Source organism: Podarcis vaucheri (genome assembly GCF_965113315.1).
Source record: "Podarcis vaucheri genome assembly, chromosome: 5".
Taxonomy (NCBI): domain Eukaryota; kingdom Metazoa; phylum Chordata; class Lepidosauria; order Squamata; family Lacertidae; genus Podarcis; species Podarcis vaucheri.
The window spans coordinates 102,733,555-102,745,664 of NC_138763.1; the positions used below are offsets into that span (position 1 = coordinate 102,733,555).

At 47.2% G+C, this 12,110-nt stretch overlaps 1 protein-coding gene across 4 annotated transcripts in view; it reads right to left on the reverse strand.

The window, feature by feature from the left end:
* Nucleotides 1-12,110, reverse strand: part of PHF21B (PHD finger protein 21B) — a 190,063-nt gene that overhangs the window by 56,746 nt on the left and 121,207 nt on the right. For 2 of the 4 annotated variants that reach the window (XM_082223135.1, XM_082223136.1), the window contains exon 3: nucleotides 8,887-9,210. The exons of the other annotated variants lie outside the window; for them this stretch is intronic. In XM_082223135.1, the coding sequence (XP_082079261.1) occupies nucleotides 8,887-9,210 (324 nt within the window). The remainder of the gene's footprint in view (nucleotides 1-8,886; nucleotides 9,211-12,110) is intronic. 4 annotated transcript variants of the gene reach the window in all.

The window sequence follows — 12,110 nt, forward strand, 5'->3', positions numbered from 1 at the left end:
GCAGGACCAGTGGTCAGGGGTGATAGGAGATGTAGTCCAACAACATACAGGGACCCAAGGTTGAGAAAAGCTGCTCTAACCTACAGGCCTGCTGCTCTTCCTATCTGCTGCAGTCCTCTGCCATACCTGCTTCTTGTTGGTCATTTTTGCCAGGGCCAGGCAGCTTAGTCAAAACTTAAAAGCTAATCATCATCTGAACATGCGCCAGCAATGACTCATTGCTTTGAGCGTCTAGCATGATGAATTTGGATGGTACAGGTGCAAAATCAGCATATAACCATATAACATTCCCAATTGAAATTTGAAGTGATAAATTTTGGGATGTGACACTTTCCCTTGGAATATATATTTGCATTACAAGCTTGGAAAGTTCATACTCCAAATCCATTATTTTTCAACCTGCCCATCACTAACTGGATATGTCTTCTTGCTAAGAATTGTAGGGCATAGACTATTTGGAGAATGAAGTTTCCTTTATGATTCAACTCTGTCCTGTGAGGACAGTAGTAATCCACATTTAAAATTAATTTCTTTGGCAGTTAACTATTGTTCAAAAAATTACATCATTCTAATATTCAAAGACTTGCTACCTAGTGTGGTTATTTTAACAACAAAGGACCTAAATTTTTGATTTTCATTCTTTTGAAACTCTTACCTAGCAGTGTACTAACACAGAGCCATGACAACCAGTAATTTCAGACACAGGAGAGGTATCCTCTCCACTTTGTCAGTGAAGACTGCAGGTTGGAATTCTAAGGTACAGAAAGAATGTCCTTGCACTTTTACATAAATATTAAATAGTTTCTTGGAGTCAGGCACTGATGAAATTTGAATGCCTGCTTACAATGGCTGGAACTTCCCTGCAGTTAAAGGCCGGAGGGCAGCCCATAGGAGATTCAGGTATTGGGTAGTTCATAGGAAGTTAAATGATAATCCTGAGCAAATAAGCTCTGCCATATAAATGCACAATGGTCTAGTTATCAGTTTTTGGGACACAGGCCCTATTTCCATGTTGCTAACTAATTTATATTTTTCACCAAAAATGCCAAATATTTCTCCATTTCTGTCTGGAGTAATGTCAACATGCCTCAAAGTCTTAAGAACAGCCACCTTAATTTATTACAGTGAAGGCTGGTTGCTTTAACATTCATACAGAGAGCAACAAGGGAAGGATGGCAGTTCTTCACTTATAAAATCGAAACATTTGCTGTCAATTTGTCTCTCAGCTTGCTGGAAATGTTATGTAAATTAAACTATGAAATGTTAAATCGCAGGGGCATTTTAGATTCCAGTAAGGAATTTATTGTTTTTAGCCTTTAAGAGCCAATGAGAACATATTGCATTCTGATTGTATTTCACTCTTTTAGGCTTGTGAGCTGCTCAGATAGCAGTGCTATATAACAATGCTCATAGAAAGATGAAGAAAATACTGTTACATTTGAGTCCTGACACATGCTTCACCTCCTTTTTTTTTAGTTTGTCATTGCATTCCTAGAGTAAAGGGGCAATCAAAGTTCTCTCAACAGCAGCAGCAGCAGCAACCACCACAGTCTCCTTGCCTATTAGATTGAGAGGCGTCTTCCCCTCACTTAAAAGCCACAGCTCAACAAATATGGACACAGCCTCAGATCTTTTAATAGCACATTTTTATCCTTCTGTCCCAAAAGGTAATTCTTCATGATATGATCCTGAATGCAAATTAGCCAAGTAACAGGCACAAAAGGTAGCTAAGCGAGAGTATGTTAATTCCTTCTCTTGTGTAAAAAATCAAACAAACAGAACAGGAGTATTGAGGCCTTCTGAAAAGGTGGAAACTTAATTCTATGTATCTTCTTTTGGGTTTATTTGATTGTGGTTTATAAACTCTTCTCAATAAATGATACATAAATAAAAACCAAAGGGGTATTACTCAGAAGGGTGGTGGGAATGGGAGATTGGCAGGTAGCTGAGATGAGCCTGTTGACGACTCTTAGCGACTGAAATAGGCTCATCTCAGCTACCTGCCAATCTCCCATTCCCACCACCCTTCTGAGTAATACCCCTCCCCACCTTCTCACTATATAGAAGGATCTGGCAACTTCTGTTTCAGTGTATCTGAAGAAGTGTGCATGCACACGACAGCTCATACCAAGAACTAACTTAGTTGGTCTTTAAGGTGCTACTGGAAGGAATTTTTTTATTTTGACTATGGCAGACCAACACGGCTACCTATCTGTAACTGAAATGCAGGAAGCGGAAGGTGTGGGTCGGGGTAGCAGGGAAAGGAAAGTCCTTGTGAAGAAGGAGCTGGCCGTTTATACTAACAAATTTGGAGGTGGAAAATAGGGTCTGGGGCATGTATTTAATGTGAGTATTTAAAAAAAACTATGAAAAACAACAGTTTCACCTTTCCCTGTGTCATCATAGCACCCTGTTTATAAGCTATAAGTATTGCAGTGGACAGTCAAGCCCCAAACCTGAGTCCTTTAGCACAGTGGGGGAGAGAAAAAAGGTGCCCTTTCCTGGAATTCCCATTCCCTGTGAACTCACAACTATGCTGGAGCCCTGAACAGAAATACTGATATTAGGAGCTGGAAATGCACTGCAGCATTTCACAATGGGCCCCTAATTTTAGGATCTCTTATTCAAATTCTTTTAAATATAAAATATTGAGAACCATTCTATAGATCTTTAAGCATACACTCTTTGTTCTTCCGAGAACAGAAACGGGAATACTCTTGGCTGAAGATTCATTATCAGTCTTCAAAAACTGGCTTAAGCTAATCAATATGCCCTGAGAAACACTTTCAAAATTACGTTTCCCTGAGCAAATTTACTCTGAAGTATCTAATCTGATTTCTTGGCACCAGAATGTTGTTCACATTGTTGCATTCATATGGCCTTTCAGAAGTCTATTTCAATCAAACGACAAGAAAATAGCTTGCAAGGAATTTAAAACTAGACTTGAAAATGGGTACTCCCAATTCAACTTGACATCCATGAATACAATCAAGGTTATTCCTTGCTACAGCATGATCAACTACAAACACAAATTGAAAAATTACTAGATCAAAATGGATAAATTCCCCTTGAGCAGAGTCTTTGTTGTTTTTAATTTTCAGTTGACTACTTCTATATTGGAAAGCAGACACCAAAATGTTCCACATAGTCTGTAGTTTTCTGTCTGCAGAAAGAATCAAATTGAGAATTTGTTACTCTGTTGCTTTAAGTCTCTACATACATACCCTCCAGCATTTGTCTGATGAAAACAGGGATGCTCTAAGGAAAAGCAGGACATTCCGTGATATAATCAGTAACTGGGACAGCTTCTGAAAATCCGGGACTATCCCTGGAAAATAGGGGCACTTGGAGGGTCTGGATGTATATGAAATGATTTCTGAAAAATTAGAACAACTGTGGACAGTGATAAAATCTAGTGTCTGGAATCTACTTTCAGTAAGCCTGTGCTGATTTTGTAAGATCTTGTGCTACGGATTGTGCACCAGTCTGTGCAGCAAACCAATACGTATTTTATGGAACAATCCTATGTCTTCTCAGAAGTTTCCCTGGGAAGGTACTCCTAGGAAAGCAGGTACCAGGTTGCAATTTTATTTTTTCAACTGATTAAATTCATCATCAATCTTTATTACGGTCCAGAGACCCAACAAAACATTACAAATTAATACAGAGTTCATACCGTCTACCTCCAGGTTAATCAAGCACTTTGTTTGGAATATAGGGCTCGTTTGTTCTTGCAACCACCGATAAAAACTTTGCCACTGCCAACGTTCTAGCTTTTGTCCGGTCTTCCAGTAGGAACCTGACATAGTGAGCCTCTGACTTTCCCGGGAAAGGCACCAGCAAGGGTAGTAAACTGATTAAATTATTATCTACTATGTATTTAGGAAAGTGGTTTCTCTGTCTGTCCATCTGTTATTACCAAACTCCGCACAAGGGTTCTTGAGCAGTCATTGTTGGTGATTGGATGCCATTTTGAATCAAGACGATGGAACAAAATGCGACTTTGTCTGACTTTTGACACAATGGATCCAACTCGCTAATTAAAACTACTCAATGAAAAATCACAACCTCTTTTGGTTTCTGCAAATTCCCAGGTGGAGATGCCCTGCTGTGCATCCTAGTGCTGCTGCAAAGCTGGAATGTGTTCTTTAATTGTGATAACTGTTACTTGCCTAGATGTGCATGCACACGGACACGCACGCACGCACACAGTATATACAGGACATCTCTGAGTTTTGCATGGCTGGAACACAGACCACTAAACAATGGTGAAGAGTCACATCTGCTGTTTGCTCCTATGCCTACTTCTACCTCTGGTTTGGTGGGGTAATATCCAAAACCCAATACTTCTTTTAGCAAGATACCTATGTAGCAAGTGACATTTTGCTTTCCCCATATTTATTTGCCTACTAATTTATACAGCTGCCCCAAATAAGTTGCTAAAAATAAGTGTAGGATTTGGGGTATTACCCCACCAAATGAAGGTTTAATGCAAGTACTGTGCATTGTACTTGGTGTGAGACTAACAATTTCTCAGCCAGGGGTCAGCAACCTTTTTCAGCCATGGGCTGGTCCACTGTCCCTCAGATCTTGTGGGGGGCAGGACTATATTTTTTGGGGGGTAAATGAACGAATTCCTATGCCCCACAAATAACCCAGAGACGCATTTTAAATAAAAGGACACATTTTACTCATGTAAAAACACGCTGATTCCCAGACTGTCTGTGGGCCCGATTGAGAAGGCAATTGGGCCGCATCCAGCCCCCGGGCCTTAGATTGCCTACCCCTGGTCAAGGCCTTTGGAAAGAGATTGGAAGAGTCAAGCCCTTTAGAATTTTATACTGCTACTTGATTGGTTTTGGATATGTTCTTAATGATGCTGTTAGCCACCCAAGGCACTGTTCAGGGAGGAAGGGTGGGATAGAAATTAAACAAAAGAAATAATTCTATAGAAATCTAAACTACCCACCAGGAGTGATGAAGTTCACCCCGCTAAGTCATGCACCTCCCTGGGGCCACAGCCCCCGTTAGCCTTTCTCCGTGTCTTCCTTGAGAGCTTTTGCCAGGCTAGAATGTGTCCTCTTGCTTGCATGAATGGAAAGCTGTGTGGGCAGAACTATCTGGCTTTTACATTGGCCAAAAGGTATTTTGGCTACTGTACCTAATGTAAGAGTCACATTCATTGCCCCATCAGCTTTTGCCTCTGACCCTGCTCACCTCGCCAACCCGGGTTCTCCATGATGGAATGTGGCTCTTGGGATGAAGGATGTTTATTTCCCCATTCCATGGGCACACTATATATTCTGCCTTGCACCAGCATCCTTTGCTCAGAGAAGCGGTTCTTACTGCAACATTTCTAGAATCACATTATGGAGTGTAGCTTGCATATTTACTTCATGCCTCTATTTATTCATCAAAAAGAAAATCTAAATAACTTGATATAACAGCTGAGCTACCAACATCCATGCTGTGGCTTAAGGCAATATCAGGGTTGTGCTGCTTACACACACACACACACACACACAACAAAAACAACAACCCTCCTTTAGGCAAATCTGAAACTTCAAGGATTGGTGTAAATCAGCACTGCAAACTCTGTGGGTGTGGCTACAGCCCTGAGAATGCCACAATGCAAATAAAACCATTCTTCTTCTTTTTCATTACTTATTCAATGCCACAAGCATATTTATTTATGTACTGAATTTCTAGCTCAGTTAAAAAACAACTAAAACCTCAGGGTGGCTTTTGAATCAAATAAAAAGCAATTAAAAGAGTAACACAATATCATAAAACTGCAGTTTAAAATTAAAACAGCAGAACAACAAAGCGGTCTCAAGAAGCACCATAAAACAGAGTCAGACAATATTTTAAAAGGTGTAGCGAAATTTTAAAAGTTATTTGCCTGAGGAGACACCCACGCCTCTCACCAGCTGGACTCCGCCTCTTGGCCTCCTTCCTTTCCTCCTTCAGCCTATGATCCTGGTCCTGGACTTCTCTCTGACACAGATTCTCCCTGCTCACTAAACCCTGTTCCCTCTCCAGTTTCCAACACCTTCTCCTTCTGACCACTCATCACTGTCCCACCACCAACCCCTGGCTCTGAGCCTTCTGCCCTTAGAGGTTCCCCGGCTGGTTTCTCCCACTAGTCCTCTGCATCCAACCAATCCCTGACAGTCAAAGGAGCACACTGAACCTGGCTTAAGCACACAGCCAGGCAGTGCTCTTCTTTGACAATAGTAATGTCACTACACTCTGCTCTTGCTGCAGGGTCCAAACTTTGGGTTACCAGTGCGAGAATCACTGGCCAGGCTCTCTTTGCCCAGGAACAGCCCTAACTGCTACACAAACTGAAGTTGGCAAAAGGTCTCCTTGCCATGATGGTCACTTGCACCTACAAGAACATTGTTGGATCCAGGAGCACCCCAAACTATGTACTTGCTCATTTAGGATGGAGGGTGGTGCCATCCTAAATAAGCGATCTGACCACTTCTTGGACTGAGGAGTCAACCACCCATAGTCAACCACCCATCTTGTCTCAGGTTTTATGTTTGTTTTTGCTTTTGGCCAGCTTGTCACTGCAGTCACCCTAAAGCAGGCATAGGCAAACCTCAGCCCTCCAGATGTTTGGGACTACAATTCCCATCATCCCTAGCTAACAGGACAAGGCCAGGGATGATGGGAAGTGTAGTCCCAAATATCTGGAGGGCCGGAGTTTGCCTATGTCTGCTCTAAAACCTGCAAGCCTCTTCTGACTGAGATGATACAAACAAATAAGAACTGATGGTGATGATACAAATTAAGACACTTTGTGCTGCATTTTGGTCATCTAAGCTTATACATGACCCGGACGTCGCTCCCTTGGCCAGAGTCATTCACGACTGGACTTAACTGTCAGGAGTCCTTTACTTTTTATGCTTATAGCAATGCATATTTCACAGGTTTTTGGGTTAACTACTCCCTGTCTGAGATAATACAACTGTCATTTCACTATGCTGCAACAAGACTTTCCAGAATAAGGAATCTAGAAAGCAGGCTTTAGGCAAATGCCTAGCCAAAAGTACTGGCTTGCATGGCTTGTTTAAATAGAGCCTACTGATGCTCGACTGATGTAAACATGTGTACGGCAAAACGTCTATAGCTAGCCAGATGTCAAAATGGATTTTCATATTCCTAAAGTTATTTTCCCAAATGGTTCTGGAAGCCTTGCAGAACATGATCTGAACTATATTCTTTTTTTCAGTCTTTTGAACAGACAGGAACAAAAGAAAGAAATTGTCAAGAAGACAGAAGTTTATTCCAACCTGTTTGGCATGTACTCTGTGCTTTAAAACACAACTTGAACCTAAAGAAGAACCAAATTCTGTGCCAAAATCATCTGAATTCTCTTAACTGTATACATTATGCATATGAATTACTTGCATGTTTAATTTTGCATAATTTATACTTCCTATCCAAGTTATGAGGAGCAAGGCACAGAAGACCACACCACCACCACCGGAAATCTTGGAATCTGGCCTTTGCATCCAGTATCACATTCCTCTGGTTGTCTGCGACTATTCAAAAGCAGCACTACACACAGCACTAATTACACTGAACATTATTCTCCCCTCTGAAAGATAGAAAACCCATCAGAAACTGACATTTAAATAAATTAAATCAATATTTTTAAATGTATCAATTGCTTCTCTATAATAAAGGAAATATTAAAAACAACATAGCAAAATGAATAAAATCAGCAGAAGCCCCAACTCTGAATAATCAACGGCATTATTAGAAAGGTCTCTATAATCAACACATTGGGGTGGGGGGGGGAGTGTCAATTTCTTAAGTTCATTAGTAGGAATGAATTGGTGCCAGTGCAAATAAATGCTTGGCAAGCCTGGTAGTTTCACATCTTTCTTTACTAAATTGCAAGTTAAATAAACATGCTAAACTAGATCACTCTCCAGGGCATCAGAAAATGTTTCAATACAAATTATCCATAGGACAATTTTCTGGAAAACCCACATCACTGACTACCCATTACTTCTTTCTGTAAGCAGGCTCTCCTGTTTCCAGACATCCCTGTGTATAGCCCCCACCTTTTGTTCCCTGCTGATCTTTAGAGCCTCCAAAGCCCATTGTCATCACTGTCCGCCTGAAGGTTCCTTCTTACCATAATCTTCCTGCTCCAGCCTCTTCCTCCTCTATTCTCTTCACCCTTGACATGACCCCGTGTCTGTAACCTCTGAGACAAAAGGCACTCTGCATGTGCTCGCTGTCACTTGAATCTTGCATCCAGTGAAACACACATACACCATCACAGAGGCGCAGCTTCACTTCACCAAAGGAAAGGTTGGGCTTCATTTTGCAGCTGGGAAGAAGCAAGACCTCACATACTTTGCATACGAAGCTGCAGGCTGAGGGGTCTCCAGTTCAGTTAGATCTCGGGCAGCTGGATTGAAAGGGTCTCTTGCCCAAGACTCTGGAAAGCTGAAGACTCACGAGTTTGACCAAACTGGGTCGGACTGGCCAGCGATTCACTAGACTGCATGGAGACATTCAGTGTATGCTCAGAGACCCAGAGTGCTGGAGCCTTTGAAACAACCCTCAGTACTCAAATGCGGACCTGAGCGGCCACCCCCGTCACTTACTCCAGCATCTCTACCTCCTTCCTTCCACACCTGAGTTATTTTTATTGCTTGAATCATCATAAATCGATTAGCGACTGATGGCAACGATCTTCCAGCCCGTGAGCAAAGTTTCGCAGTTCCAGGACTCTCGAGCAAGGTGGGTTTCCAAAGCAGACAGAGGTGTGCGTCTACCTGGAGCTTTTCGGACTCCCGTTGCATCCCCTGCCCAGCACCCCCCCCTCCCGCCGCCCTCCTCACCCCCAACCCCGCTCACCTGGCTCTGGGATCCCGGCGCGGCGGGCGCTCGGCGGGCGCTGCAGCCCCCTTTGGTCTGCAGGTTGATGGGCGCGCTCTGCTGGGCGCCGCAGCCCAGGCCGCCGTTCAGGTGCGCGGTCACCATGGCCACGGGACCCTTGGGCGGCAGCACCGAGAGCGCCACGCTCGGAGGGCCGGAGCTGGGGCCGCCGCCTCCTCCGCCGGCGGGCGCTTGGAGGAGCTGTTTGGTGCTGCTGCCGCTGGCGCCGCCGTTCCCTGCTGCTGCTGCTACTGCTGCGCTGCCCCCCAGCACCGCCGCCGAGCAGCTCCGCACGGCCAGCTTCTGCAAGGGGAGAAAAGAAGGCGACACGCGCTCAGGCTTCCCGCCTTGGAAAGCGCCTCTCCCCGCCCAGCCCCGGGAACCCCGCCGCCCTCCCCGCCGAGCAGCCCTCGGCTCCGCGGGGGCTTCTGCTGCCCGAGCCGCCCGCTTGTCGGCGACCCCCGGCGCTGCAGGCGGAGGGCCGGGCAGGCTTCCTTTTGGGGCGGCCAACTCCGCCTTGCCTTTTGCGCAGAGCAGAGCGGGGCAGCGCGGCCCATCGGGGGTGGCCCGTCTGTCTGCCGGGGGAGCGGAGGGCGCTGGCGAGCCCCGTCGGGGTGGGCGGACCTGGGTTTAATTCAGGGCGTCTCTCTCTCTCTCTCCCTCCCTCGCACACACAGTCTTAAGCGAGGGAGCATCTTGGGATCACTTGACTCGGATCGCCCGTGCCTTAATTGTTTATCGATCCCCCCCTGCCTTCCTCCCCTGAGCAGCACACATTGGGGGGCCGCCGGGACTCGAGGAAAACCAGCCCGTCGAGCAGCAGCCCCAGCCGGGGGACCGGCCGAGGGAAGGCAGCCAAACAAAAGCCGCGGCTTGGCCGACCGGGAAGTTCTGCGCATGCCCCTTGGAAATCCGCGGGAGCCGAGCACTGGCGCAGCTCCTGCTCATTGGAATGAGACTTGCGCGAGAGAACTTCCCCAGGATTGCGCACCCCGCAAGGCCTGCCCTTTCACATTTACCTCCTAGTCGTACTAAGTTTTGTGGGGCTTACTCCCAAATAAGGGTGCGCTCTGGGATAAGGGGCTTTTAGAAGTTAAAAAGCGCGTGTATCCTCTACCCGCCCCAGTTCTTTGGCAAAGATTTCTGCTGCTTGGAGCATGGGATCTTTTCGAATTCTCTCTTGCAGGTCTTCAGTCCCTTCCCTTTAGACTTCTTTTGACCACAGCCTTGAGTCCAGGGCCTCAGGCAGCAGGATCCGCGGGGGCAATAGGTCTTTTATTCCTCCCCTGCCCCTTGTTCCTGATGTAGATCCTTCACACCTCCTTCCCAAAATGTCTGTGACCCTTTGTCTGTGTTTTCTTAATTTTGTCATCTAGTGCAACTCTGACTAGTGCAGTGTTTCCCAACCTTTTTTGGGCAAAGGCACACTTGTTTCATGAAAAAAATCTCGAGGCACACCACCATTACAGCCCTGTGACGTCAGCGCGCAGCGTCACGCCGGGAGGGACATGAATTGCTAGCAAATTACATAATCACCTCCTTGAGGGCTGGCTCATCTTCTCCGAAGGCAGAACCCCATTAATTAACAGCACAGACTCACACCATAGCCAAGACGAGGGGGGGAAACCTCAGTCATGCACAGTCATGCACATGTGGGGGCTAAATGAGGACGAAGACCGGGCAGAGAGCAGGGTTCAAATCACCCCACCTGGCCAGGACAATCCCTGGGTGCTCCCTTGGGCCACTTGCCTGACCCACCTCGCAGGGCTGTTGTTGCGAGGATAACACGGGGAGAACCACGCGCGCCCCTGGCAGCTCCTTGGAGGAGAAAGCGGGCGATGAATGCAATGCACGAAATATATGAGAGGCAACCAGGTTTTGCAGGTGAGGGGCCCCCGCCAGCCTCCGCTTCCAACACCCGGCGCAATGACGCCGAAGTTTCCCCCCGGGCTCAGCTCGGGGAGCAGCGCTGCTCCCCCCCGGCTCCCCTTCGCCCTCCCAGCTCTCTCTGCCGCCCACTGGGGACCCCCCTCACCTGCCAAGTCCGGAGCGCCGGTGGAAGTTGCATGCATGCATGCATGCAGGGCGCCGCGTTGCCATTGCATTGCACTGCACTCCATGCAACGCCTGCACGCATGCATTGCCTTGCACGCCCGCCAAGGGGTCTCCCCGCGGTCCGATGCGTCCCCTCCGGCGCGGATGCAGCATTGCAAAAATAACACCCCCCCCCGACGCAGCCCTACCTGGGGGGCAGCCTCCGCCTCCGCCGCTCCACCTCCGCGGGGATCCCCGGGCTCCATCCTGCCGCCCGATCTCCGCGGGGGCGCAGGCAGGCTGCGCGGGGTCTGCGCGGAAGAGCCCCCGCCCGGCCGCCGCCGCTGTGCTCATTCCATGGCCGGGAGAAGAGCGCTTCAAACAAAACGCCCGGCCTGCCAGGCCACGCTGGGAAACGTAGTTTGCGCACCCCGCGCGGGCGCAGAGCCCAAGGGCGAGGGGACTGCGGATCCCGGCAGCCCCCGTGCCGGGGACGGAGGGGGAGAGGCTGGGTGCAGGGATGGAGGGACGGGTGGGCGAGCGAGTGAGTGAGTGGCAGCCGCCAAGCCTTGGCCGAGAGCCAGGAAGGGCCTCCCCGGAGGAGGAGGAGGAGGGAGGCGCAGAGCGGGGGGGAGGGAGGGAACCCCAGGGGTCATCTAGTGACGGCGCCCCAATCGGAAATTTGACTTTTTTTAAAAAAAATCTTTCAATTTTTTTAATTTTTCCCGCGGCACACCAGGCAACATCTCGCGGCACACTAGTGTGCCGCGGAACAGTGGTTGGGAAACACTGGACTAGTGGGCTTTCTTTCTTCCACCTGCAGAAGTTCCAGTTTTACAACTCCTTTAAACATGCTTATTACAGTATAGCGCACAAATCTGAACAGTAAAACGTTAAATATTTTTGTACTGTAAAAGTATAGCAGCTATAAGAATTTTGTTTTGCAAAAAAAAAAAAAATTGTTTGTTTGAATATTTTCCCTTAAAAAAATCCCAGTGCACAGTCATACCACGGGTTACAAATGCTTCAGGTTGCTTTTTGGGGGGTTACGGACGCACCAAAACCCAGAAGCACCGGAACAGGTTACTTCCGGGTTTGGGCGATCACGCTTTGCACATGCACAGAAGCGCCGAATCACAACCCACGTGTGCGCAGATGTGGCACTGCGG